The following is a 13,233-nucleotide window of genomic DNA, read 5'->3' on the forward strand; positions in this document are numbered from 1 at the left end:
TCACCCCTCCACTCCATGGGACATTCTGAAATGAATGACACTGTTTCAGAATAATAAGTCACACTGGAGAAATTTATCTTTTCAGGTTATTGTAAATGTCTAGATTTCTGTACCCAAGATAGCTGTGGAGAGTGAATCAATAAATGCTTCTTTGATTTAAATGCAGACTTGTGTGAATGATTATTTTTCTCCGTAGCAGTTGGCTTCTGATTCTTACCCATGGTTCATTGAAAGAGGTCTCTAGGATTGCTAGCTCTGGGGCTGGTGTCAGCATGTTGCCTGAAAGGCCTTGGAGGAAGGTAAATTAGTGCCCTCATGTGGAAGGAAATCAATGTCTTAAACCTGCACACCAGATAACTTCTCTGGTGACTGAGCAAGTCAATTCTGCAATACTGTCTACTCAAGAGGCCTTGGATCCATTTATGAAGGAAGAATCTATCCGCTTGTGACATAGAAATATTCAAAGGTCCTAGTTTTGCAATGATTTGGTCATGATTCTTAAACCTTTTGAGAGAAAAATAATTACCCAATTTCTTCATAAATAGTGGTCCCTATTTTTAAACAGTAATCACATTTCTGGATTCTCCCATTGGAAACATTCTCTGTATATAAAGATATATCTATTTGAAATTTGTTTTAATTTCAAGATTTAATTTCTTTAACTTTAGAAACTTTTTTGCGACTACCATAAATCACTATGGGCACATCTGTATTGATAAGAAGCAGAAAAGTACTAATTAAATAACTGTTCTTACTACTCAAAAAAGATGATAGTCACAGTCCATTCCTTGGAGCCTTAGAAATTTGTCCTCCAGATGTCATTTGTGCAGGTCCCCTTGCCCCTGCTGATAGCAGTTTGTGCTTCTCCTGAATTCCAATTCCACTCATTCTCTCCACTCCCATATTTGGTATATTTTTTCCCCTTAAATTCTAACCATCAATTTTTTAATCTTTCATATTCCTTATCCCTGAATATACTGTATATTTTAGGGTTTATTCATTTCTAGCTTGATTTTATTTTACAGCTTGAATTTTTTTCTTCTTGTCTTGTTTATTTTCTTGCAAACTAAACACTCTTTGAACTGAACCCTAGAATTCTATCACGAATGTTGCTTTCTTCAGTATCAAGGCCATTTGGATAATTCAACTCCTCTGTTGTTCTCTCCATCTCCTGTACATTTTTCTGGCATACTTGTCTCAAATTTCTTAACTGGTTTATTCCTGGTAGACTTCATCTACTTTTATGTCCTAGCCCATCTAATTGCTTCAAGTATAACATAACATACAGTACTGTACAGTGATTAGACTGTCTAAATTAAACTGTAGTTCAGTACTGTATCACATTCCATAAGATTTAAACACATAGATCATTCTTTGCTTAAGCAATGTTTTGATAACTGAGCATCATGCTTAACTCATTGGCCCTTGCACCTCTCACTGCATCAGCAATGCTACGATAGCAGTGAATATATTAAAAGTAAGACATATTAGAAAGACTCATACATTTAAACTATTTCACTGTTTGTTTACTCAACAAGCACTACATGTTTCGGTCAAGATGGCACCAGTGAACAACGATTCCTCAGTTGACATCTTCCAGATAGAAAATCTATCTATTTCTTTCACTTTTTCTATGCCTTCTGTTTGGTCTTTTCATCTTGTTTGTGTTATGGAAACTGTAGGAGCCTGTGACGTACAGATTGGAATTTGATCGAAGGATCCGGCGCGATGCTATGTTCGGAGAGCTGCCTCGTGGAGATTAGAGACGGTGGGCCGGAAAGGTCCGAAAACATAAGCTAACTTGTGGAAACGACCAGAGATGATGCGTGGTGTCATGAATGACTCCATCTCGAAGCGGTGAGGAAGACTGAAGCCTCGGGGTGAATGTGGAGAGAGTCGGCGATTGCTACCAACAGAGATGGTCAGCAGCCTGATCGGTGCATTTGCCCCAGGTCGGTGGTGTTAGGATGGTGGTCACTCTTTATGGAAGAACTGAGTTCATGCGGCTGCTCTCCTCATATGTAGATGATAAAACGTTTCCCATATTTTGAGATTCATGTGATTATTGGACTATATATTGGCTTCCTTCAATTTTTCGGTGTTTTCTTTCTTGTGGATGATTGGTGGGTGGGTGGTCTGTTAATTTTTGTGTTATGGGAGGATTGGGGATTTGGTGCTACTGTTACTGTTCTTTTCTGCGAGGGGGGGCTGGGGATTGTTATTAAGGCTGTTTTTGCAGTGGAGGAAGGGGAATTTTTGGGCCTGCGAGTTTTGTTTCTTTTCTTTTTCATGCTGATGGTGGAGAGAGTTGATGTCCTTTCTTTCATCAATACCCAATGTCTTTCTGTATTTAATAGCTATCTGGAGTAGATAAATACCAGGGTTGGATTGTACATGCATACTTTGACAAGAAAATGAACCTTAGAACCTTTATACTGACAAGGTCTTTCAGGATCTTATATGATTAAATCAAGTCCCCTTTTATTCTTCTAACTCAGGTAAACGTATAGTCAGTCCAAGCTTTCTTCGATAAAACAATGTTGCAACAATATGCTGGCACTCAATTTGCCACTGTCATTGTTTCAACTTTCAGATTCAAAGCTGACTAGCTGACAGGCCTTTTGGAATCAGTCTGTAGCACTAACTGAATAGGATTCCATGGACAACAAAGAACTTTGTGCACGAGTGCACATATACAGTAAGTGTCGGGAGCTGGTAAAGTTCCCCACATGTATAACTTTATTCCTGAAGGTCTGTGATCTTCTCATATGTAGCATCACTTTCTTTTGAATAACTGTGCATTTGTACCTGTGTGCACGTGATTATATGAGCACATGTGTGTGAGAGAGAGCAAGGGAGATTAGAAGACAATGACATTCTTCTGACATTGCTTCATACTTTGGGAATTCTCACTCCTGTCTGGCACAGTTCTAGCTACTTTCTGCTGGCTCTTCTAATGTGGACTCCCAAAGATTTCTTACATCCTGCACAAAAGGTATCACTTTAGGTATCTATCAGCTCCATCTGAACTTCAGTCTAAAGTTATGTAAAATTCTAGGAGCTGTCTATCTCTCTTCTGCAATCTTCCACTCTTCCGAGGCTTCCACTTTCTTTATTGTTAGCTAGCTAGCTTATGGCTGCCTTGGGTAGTATGCCTTTAAGGGGCGATGTCATTCTATCACTGGTGTGTAGCAAAGTGATAATAGCTTTGGCTCCATTATGAACTGTGTAGATCCCATCATGATATTTAAAAAAATTTTGGGCCTATTTCATTATTTTCTGCAGAGCAGTTTATTTGGTGTCAGAAAGGAATAAAAGACAGCTTTGTGCACTAAAAAGGATGAAATGCAATTTCTAGGCAATACTAATTACAATTATTGTAATGATTTTCAAGAAGCCTCATGCAAGTGCTTTATTTATAACATCTGAATTTAATTACTGCTGTTTTCTGGTGCTTGAGGTAATGTCCCATAGCATAATACTAGCTGTTTATTTATACACAGACACAAGCTGCTTGTAAACATTTTAAGTGCAATTTACATTTAATTTTTATCCTGACCCTCCAGAGCTAACTGTCTAGCCAGTTAACAGTATGTTTCTTAGACACTGCATTTGTAATACCGAACCATTAAACACGGATTATGTATATCCAGTTGGAGAATTTTCAATTGGCTGACTACTTGAAAAATCATCCTCAGATTTTACATTTGCATAGTATTTTTCAACAATGGGAGTGACAAAGGGAAGGACAAATTGCAGATCAATAATCTCCCAGATAGGTAAGGAAATAGAGATATGCAAGCATGCGTAGTTTTACGTTTGAAAATACCCAGTTGCCTGCTAATAAATTTATAGATTTTCCAAAGCAGTATGATACTGAAGTATAATATACAATCAGTGTCCACTTTATTAGGTACAAGAGTGGAACCCGGTGTGGTCTTACACTGCTGTAGCCCATCCACTTCAAGGTTTGACACTCAGAGATGCTCTTCTGCACACCACTGCTGTAACATGTGGCTATTTGTGTTACTGTCACCTTCCTGTCAGCTTGAATCAGTCTGGCCATTCTCCACTGATCTCTCTCATTAAAAAAATGTTTTTGGTCACAGAACTACCACTCAATAGATGATTTTTTCACATCATTCTCTGTAAACTCAAGAGAATGTTAGAGTGAAAATCCCAGGAAATCAGTTTGAGATACCCAAAACCACCCCATTTGGCACCAACAATAATTCCTCAGTCAAAGTCACTTGGATCAGATTTCTTCCCCCTTCTGATGTTTCGTCTGAACAACAAATAAACCTCTTGACCATGTCTACATGTTTTTATGCATTGAATTGCTGTCACAAGATTGGCTGATTGGATATTTACATGAAAAAGCAGGTGTACACCTAATACAGTGGTCACTGAGTGTAGAAACACAAAAAAGAAACTAATCCATTTAATTTATTCTCTGTCAAATAAGAGTCCAATGAATGAATGCAATCTGTTTACTTTAAATAGACTGTTTTATTTACTACATAATGTTAGTGGAATGAGGAAGCAGGAAGCCTTTTCAAATAATAATCTCTGATTGGCTAAGTTCTTCCACAACGTTCTCTGTTCTTCCTACTCTTCACTTCTGAACCATAAGAAACTGAACACCATTTTAAACTGCAGGAATGCTCCAGTAATTTTGTTCCCATGGGAACAAACAATTTCCTTTTCCTCCTTTTAAAATTCAATTACACAAAATACATTTTTCATACATAAACCACATATTTCAGATGTTTTACTCAATTTTCAACTATTCATTTTATCAATGTACTTTTTGAATAACATCTTACATTTTCTTTGCTATTACCTTTCATAAGAAAACAATGGCATTGGAATTTCACTAATTTTAATAACAAGTAGCACCAGTTTACTTGTTACATCATCGCCTCATAACTGTGTACAATTTGAAAAGACAGCACATGGGAAGGTTAGCAATATGCATTTAATTGAATCAATAAAAGACTGAAATTGCAGAATATTTTTGAATGCAATATGCATACTGCAAATGAATGATAAACAAAGTGACAAATGATTTTGCCCTATAATACTTGGCATTTGCTATTATTCTTTCTGAATTTAAATTTATTTTGACATAAAACAAAACAAGATGAGAACAAGCTGCTATTGAAAACTGACATTTGATTCCTACAGATGGAATTCAAATTCAGGAAAATAATGATCAACTATTTCTTGTTGATGCACCATATATATATAGAGCAATCTTTATTTGCAACTGTAAAGAACTTGCCAAGCAAACACATGAAAGAAAAGCATGTAAGAGTACTTATTAATAAAGGAAACAAACATTATATCAATTCACACATCTTAATGTAATCAAATGAAACTTACATATGTCTGTGTAGTCAGTCTTGGGTCTTCCTTTGGTATTTCTTTTAGGGATCTTTTTATTATTGTTCTGGATTGACTAAATTGGTCATCTTTCACCTTTGTGGACATCAATTCAGAATCTGGAACTTCTAATCTTGTGGGAGATCGACTCTGGACTGGATTAAAAGTGTCATGAAAGTGTTCTGTGTCCCTTTTGACCAGTGCAGGAGTTCTTTTCAAGGATCGATCCATTGAAGCAGATCTTTTTGTTACTTCCAAGGGTACAACCATTGAAGTCTGAGATAGACAGCTGGCTGGTGAGGCTGAAGGTTGTTGTTTGGTAATCTTATTCAGTGAATCCTCCTTTAAAAAAGTTGTTTTCAGCAAACATTAATCAAAACAGTAAGTAACTTATAAGTATAATGAATTTAATTATGAAATGAAAGGGTCATTAAGGAAATAAACAGTTGCATTTTTTCCTTGCCTGTGATTTCATAAATGTTACCTCTCCTTGGATAGTAACCCTTCCCTTTCAAATCTGTAAACAATCCCATTCATAGTAAACTCAGCAATTTCTTTGCTTCATTTTGATTTCCATTTTTACTTCAAAATTCTTGAATGATATTATGTTTTATGTTTATTTTTCATTCAGATCTAATTAGGGTTTCCATTTTCTAGGAATCCCTCTCACTCTCTTTGTAGCCTTTGGTATACTCAGCCACCTAGTTTTCTCAAGCAATGTCCATCTTAGCTGGAGTTGTTTTATTAGGTTTCAATCTTACCAAACAAGTTGTAGTAAGAGTATCTTTAGCTATAGCTTCTCCTTCTGCTTTGTCCTCTTTGCACCAACCTATGGATCTAGATTGGCTGCCTTCAGTTTCTCATCAATGATATCACACAAGATGTAGATTTTCTACATATAAAATGTCAACACTCAGTTGTACTATTTTTAACATCTGACTCACTCCTATAATTAGCTTTGTGCTTCAGATTACAAATCTCAAATAACTTACGATTTCTTCTAAATAAATATTGAGTTACAACAACCTTGTAACTAATGGCATTGTCCTTCCAAGCCATTGCCTCATGATGAACTATATGGTTCATTGCCTTGGCATTTTTTTTTGACAACAAACTGAGCAGATGGCTACCACATCTTTTCCATCACACCTGTCCACCTTTCTCCTCCCCTTTCACCAGCCCATCCCCATTCCTTCTTACAATCTACTGTTGAAATTTTCATCATTGTTTGTACCATCTTTAGATATAATTATTCAAGTACCCCAGTACTTCAGCTTCAGTACTACAACTTCCAGTTGCCCATTGTCTTTTGTCATCTCCTGCTCGTCTATAATTACCATCATCACAGGTTATGTCACTCATGGCTACACTCCACACTTTACTTTCCGATCTATGTTGGCGTGTGATCCCCACAGCTACCACTGTTAACTGCAAACAACGCTAACACTGAGATTAAATAGGGAATTTAACATTAAGTCTTGCAGGATTTTTGGAAGACGTTGTTTCAAGCAGCCTATGCCAATAAGTGCACATGTAGACATTGTGCAATAATCATGGCAAGTATGGATGCTTTTTCTGGTTGATGTGTTGCCAATCAAGCAAGCTGCTTTGTCAGGTGATGTCCAGCTTTTTGATTTTTAGTGGAGTTGCATTCAATCAGGCAAGTGGGAAAAATTCTATCACAATTCTGACTTGTGCCTTGATAATGGTGGAAAGACTTTGGAGTTGTAGCTATAGATCAAAGTTTAATGTAAATTTATTATCAAAGTACATATATGTCAACATATACAACACTGATATTTATTTTCTTGTGGGCATACTGAGTAAATCAGGGAACATAATAGAATCAATAAAACACCACACCAAACAGGATGGACAAACAACCAAGGTGCAAAAGACAACAACTGCGAAAATACAAAGGAAAAGAAACAAAAATAATAATAAATGTATACGAAATAAATATCGAGAACATGAGATGAAGAATCCTTGAAAGAGAGTCCTTAGGCTGTGGGTACAGATCAGTGATGGAGCAAGTGAAGTTGAATGAAGATATCCCTACTGGACCAATAGCCTGATGGATGAGGGGTGATAATTATTGCTGAACATGATGTGGGTCCAGAGGCTTCTGTACCACCTTCTAGATGGCAGCAGCAAGAAGAAAGCATGGGCAGGGTTGTGGGGATCCTTGATGATGGATGTTGCTTTCTATTACAGTGCTCAATGGTGGGAGGTCTTTACCCATGATGGAATGGCCCAATTCCACAACCTTGTGGAAGCTTTTCTGTTAAAGGGCACTGGCATTTCCATACCAGGCTGTGATGCAACCAGTCAATATATTCTCCACCACACATCTATAGAAGTTTGTCAGAGATTTGTATAGTCAATCCATTTGAGATTCTGTACATAATAAACCTGGGATGTTTATAGCGAGGCTTGTTGATGAAAAGGCCACAGATTATTAAGGAAGGTGGTTAAGCTCTTTCTTATTGGACTTTAAATGTGGAAAACTTGCTATAACTATACAGGAATATTTTCCTATAATATTAATTCTCATGATATTAAAGAAGACAACTGAATCTATTAACTCTCACCCATCAGTACTATTCTCTCACTTATTTCCTGAAACTCATTTTCTTTCATGTACCCATTAACTCTCTCAGATTCTAATGCCACCAATGTTTACAAAGAGCAGTTTACAGTACCCAGTTAATCTCCCATTACAGCAGGAGTACCTAGGGGAACATGCAAATTCCACTGAGACACCATCTAGAATCAGGTTGAAATCTGGGTTCCTGGAGCTTTTCAGCAGTGGCTCCACCTGCTGCACTGTTGTGCTGCCCAGTCCCAGTAACCAGGTCTCCTTTGAGATACTGACAGAAGGATGTGCTTGAAAGTTCAGAGGAGGTGTAGTAGGTTGATTACAGTAGAGAAGTAGTTGTTTTATGCTGAGCAAAGTGGGCATGTACCAATTTGAGTTGGAAGAATGAGAAGTCATTCAATAGAGAATTAAGATTTAGAGAAATCTTGACAGATTATGTGTTGAGAAGCTGTTTCCCCTTCTGATATAAAGAGATTGTCATTTAAGACAGAAAAAAGGTTAAAATTCTTTTCACAAATGGTTCACAGTGAAACTAAAGTTCAAAGTAAAATTTATTATCAGAGTACATACATGTCACCACATACAACCCTGAGATTCTTTTCTTTTTCTGTGGGTATACTTAGCAAATCTATAGAAGAATAACTGTACACACATGCTATTACAGCTCGAGGTCTCAGAGTTCAGAGTTCAATTCCAGCATCGTCTGTAAGAAGTTTGCATGTCCACGTATCAGTAGGTTAATTGTTCATTGTAAGTGATTCGGCTAGGATTAAATAGGAGGGTTGCTGGGAGCCGCAGCTTGTGGGCCTGTTCTGCACCTTATCTCTATGTGAATAAAAATAAACTGTAAACATCAGGAACTGTTAATTGCAAACAAACTGTGCAAATGCAGATATAAATAAATAGCTGTGGCGACCCACTTTCTGCGCTGGCGAACCGGCTCACAAATAGCCAGCGCGCGGGGAGAGACTTTGGTAATGCACCTCTGACATCATTTCCACCCGGAGAGGGCGAGCGCTAGGGATTAAATGCCAGCACTGCGAAGTTTGAAGAAACTAGTCTCGAAATGACTTACCGACTGCGTGTCGTTGTTTCAGTGCTGTGTGTAGCACGTCGCTACATTGGTGACCCCGACGGTCCAAACGGGATTTGGACCAAAGATGACCGACTCTTCATCTGTTCACGCAGTTTCGCTAAAACTGCCGACTTTCTGGACGCTGTGACCACGCGTGTGGTTTAGCCAAGCAGAAGCCCAGTTCCAGATTCGGCAGATATCCTCTGATTCCACGCGTTACTACCACGTGGAGAGCGCCCTTGGCCAGGAGACAACCGCCCAGGTTGCGGATTTCATACAGTCGCCCCCGGAAGAAGGCAAATATGAAGCATTCAAAGCGCTGCTCATTGGGACCTTTGGCCTCTTGTGGCGTGAGCAAGGTGCCCGCCTGCTTCACCTGGACGGTTTGGGAGACAGACTGCCGTCAGCATTGATAAACGAGATGCTGTCCCTGGCTGACGGACACAAGCCCTGCCTCATGTTCGAGCAAGCGTTCCTAGAGCAACTGCCCGAGGACATACATCTGCTGCTGGCCGACACAGATTTCAGCGACCCCCGGAAGGTGGCGGCCCGTGCAGACGTGCTCTGGAAAGCCAAGAGAGAGAGCGTGGCGTCCGTCAGTCAGGTTACCAGGCCACACGCCCAACAGCGGACCAGACCAGGCCCGGCAGGGGGGCGCACACAACACAGAGGCAGGAGTGAGGAGGCCAGTGAACAGTGGTGTTTCTACCACCAGCGGTGGGGCACAAAAGCCTGCCGTTGTCACCCGCCCTGCAAGGGCCAGGGCCAGGGCCAGCTGCCGCTAATGACTATGGCGGCTGGCCACCAGGACAGCCTCTTGTACAACTGGGACAAACAGTCGGGACGCCGCTTTTTATTGGACACCGGAGCGGAGATCAGCGTCTTGCCCCTGACGGGGTACAACACCCGCAACAGGAAGCCAGGACCCACCCTGAGGGCCGCAAATGGCAGCACGATACTGACCTATGGCACCCGCACAGTGCAGCTGCAGTTCGGCGCCAGCCGGTTCACGTGGGACTTCACACTGGCCGCTATGGCCCAACCACTCCTGGGGGCGGACTTCCAGCGAGCTCACAGCCTGCTGGTCGACTTGCAAGGGAAAAGACTGGTACATGCCGAGACTTTCCAGACGTTCTCCCTGGGTGAAGCCAAGTTGCCGGCTCCATACCTGGACTCCATCACGCTGTCAGACAACGAATTCACCAGAATCCTGGCGGACTTTCCATTGATTCTGGCACCGCAGTTCACGGCAGCCATGCCCAGACACAGGGTACAGCACCACATCCCAATCCAGAGACTACCCCTCCACGCCCGCGCACGAAGGCTCCCCCCAGAAAAGCTCCACCTGGCGAAGGAGGAGTTCAAGAGGATGGAGGAATTGGGGATCGTACGGAGGTCCAACAGCCCATGGGCCGCCCCCCTTCACATGGTGCCCAAAGCAGCCGGGGGTTGGAGACCATGAAGCGACTACCGCAGACTGAACAAGGCTACCACTCCAGACCGCTGCCCCGTGCTGCACATACAGGACTTTGCAGCAAACCTGCATGGGGCAAGAATCTTTTCCAAAGTAGACCCCGTCCGGGGATACCATCAAATCCCGGTGCACCCTGAAGACATCCCCAAAACAGCACTCATCACCCCGTTCGGCCTGTTCGACTTCCTCCGAATGCCATTCGGCCTGAAGAATGCCGCACAGACGTTCCAGCGGCTAATGGATGCGGTGGGACACGACCTGGACTTTGCGTTCATCTATTTGGATGACATCCTTATAGCCAGCAGTTGTCGTCAGGAGCATCTGTCCCACCTCCGCCAGCCCTACTCCCGCCTGAGTGATTTCGGCCTCACGATCAACCCGGCCAAATGCCAGTTCGGTCTCGATACCATCGACTTCCTAGGCCACAGGATTACCAAAGACGGGGCAACACCTCTGCCCGCCAAGGTAGACGCGATCTGCCACTTTGCCTGGCCCAACACGATCAAAGGCCTGCTGGAGTTCGTTGGTATGGTGAACTTCTACCACCATTTCCTCCCCTCAGCAGCCTGTATCATGTGCCCTTTGTACACCCTGATGTTGGGTAAAGGCAAGGACATTACTTGGGGCGAGGAGGCTGCGGCCACTTTCGTTAAAGCCAAGGAAGCCTTGGCAGATGCCACGATGCTGCTGCACCCCAGAACGGACGTTCTGACCGCACTCATGGTGGACGCATCCGACACAGCCATCAGTGGGGTGCTGGAGCAGCTCATCGAGGGGCGCTGGCAACCCCTGGCTTTCTTCAGCAAGCACCTACGGCCACCCGAACTCAGGTACAGTGCTTTCGACCGGGAGCTGTTGGCACTGTATCTGGCGATCTGGCATTTCAGGTACTTCACCACGTTCACAGACCACAAACCATTGACCTTCGCGTTCACGAAGGTGTCCGATCCCTGGTTGGCTCGCCAGCAGCGACATCTGTCCTACATCTCCGAGTACACAATGGACATCCAGCATGTCTCGGGGAAGGACAACGTCGAGGCGGGCGCACTCTCCAGACCAGCTGTCCAGGCCCTGTCCCTGGGGGTGGGCTATGCAGCACTGGTGGAGGTGCAGCTGGCAGATGACGAGATGCCCAGCTACAGGACCGCAGTCTCGGGTTTGCAGCTGCAAGACTTTCTCGTAGCCCCAGGTGATAGGACCCTCCTGTGCGACGTGGCTACCGGCCAACCTTGCCCCATCGTCCCGGCAGCCTGGAGGCGGCGAGTTTTCGACTCCATACAAGGTTTGGCGCACCCATCTATCAGGACAACCGTCGGGCTGGTCTCCAGCAAGTTCGCGTGGCACGGACTTTGCAAGCAGGTCAGTGAATGGGCCAGAATGTGCGCGCAGTGCCAAACAGCCAAGGTGCAGCGGCACACTAAAGCCCCGCCGCAGCAGTTCAAACCCACCCACCGGAGGTTCGACCACATTCATGTGGATATCATGGGCCCCCTACCAGTGTCCCGAGGAGCGCGGTACCTCCTACCGGTGGTAGACCGGTTCACGAGGTGGCCAGAGGCGGTCCCACTCACCGACACATCTGCCGATTCCTGCGCCCGAGCACTGATTGCAACCTGGGTAGCACGCTTCGGGGTACCGGCCCACATTACCTCCGACAGAGGCGCCCAGTTCACCTCCAGCCTGTGGTCGGCTGTGGCCAGCCTGTTGGGAACGCAACTACACCACACTACTGCCTACCACCCACAGTCGAACAGACTAGTGGAACGCTTCCATCGTCACTTGAAGTCGGCTCTCATGGCCCGCCTGAGCGGACCTAACTGGGTGGACGAGCTTCCCTGGGTCCTGCTTGGAATTCGCACAGCGCCCAAAGAGGATCTGCATGCCTCGTCGGCCGAGTTGGTGTACGGTGCGCCCCTGACTGTCCCAGGAGAGTTCATACCAGCCCCAAGGGGGCAAGAGGAAGAACCCGCAGCAGTCCTGGACAGGCTATGCGAAAGGCTCGGCAACCTGGCCCTCGTACCAACTTCACAGCACGGACAGACCCCGACCCATGTACCCAAAGACCTGCAGAACTGTAAGTTTGTGTTTGTACGAAGGGGCGGACACTGGGCACCGCTACAACGGCCGTACGAGGGGCCGTTCAAGGTGATCAACAACAACGGGTCCACGTACACCCTGGACATTGGGGGGGGGGGGGAAAGGAGGTTTTCACGGTGGACCGACTCAAACCAGCCCATGTGGACTTGGCGCAGCCAGTCGAGGTTCAGGCACCACGGCGCAGAGGCAGACCTCCCAAACAGAGGCTGATCCAGACTGTGGACATCGGGGGGTGTATCGCCAGTTCTGGGGGGGGGGGGGGGGGAGTTATGTGGCGACCCACTTTCTGCGCAGGCGAACCGGCTTACAAACAGCCAGCGTGCGGGGAGAGACTTTGGTAATGCACCTCTGACATCATTTCCGCCCGGAGAGGGTGGGCGCTAAGGATTAAATGCCAGCACCGCGAAGTTTGAATAAACTAGTCTTGAAACGACTTACCGACTGCGTGTCATTATTTCAGCGCTGTGTGTAGCACATTGCTACATAGCAATAAATAATAAACAAGAAATAACAATATAACATTCATCAATATAACAGAGTCCTTAAAAGAGTGTAGCTATCCCTTTTTGTTCAAGAGCCTGATGGTTGAGGGGTAGTAACTGT

At 44.0% G+C, this 13,233-nt stretch overlaps 1 protein-coding gene across 1 annotated transcript in view; it reads right to left on the reverse strand.

Moving 5' to 3' along the window:
* The window catches only part of cfap20dc (CFAP20 domain containing), a 567,108-nt gene that overhangs the window by 221,937 nt on the left and 331,938 nt on the right, over positions 1 to 13,233 (reverse strand). Inside the window, exon 12 of the mRNA XM_073072294.1 lies at positions 5,386 to 5,727. Coding sequence (XP_072928395.1) covers positions 5,386 to 5,727 — 342 coding nt within the window. The remainder of the gene's footprint in view (positions 1 to 5,385; positions 5,728 to 13,233) is intronic.

Source organism: Hemitrygon akajei, chromosome 19 (assembly GCF_048418815.1).
Source record: "Hemitrygon akajei chromosome 19, sHemAka1.3, whole genome shotgun sequence".
NCBI lineage: Eukaryota > Metazoa > Chordata > Chondrichthyes > Myliobatiformes > Dasyatidae > Hemitrygon > Hemitrygon akajei.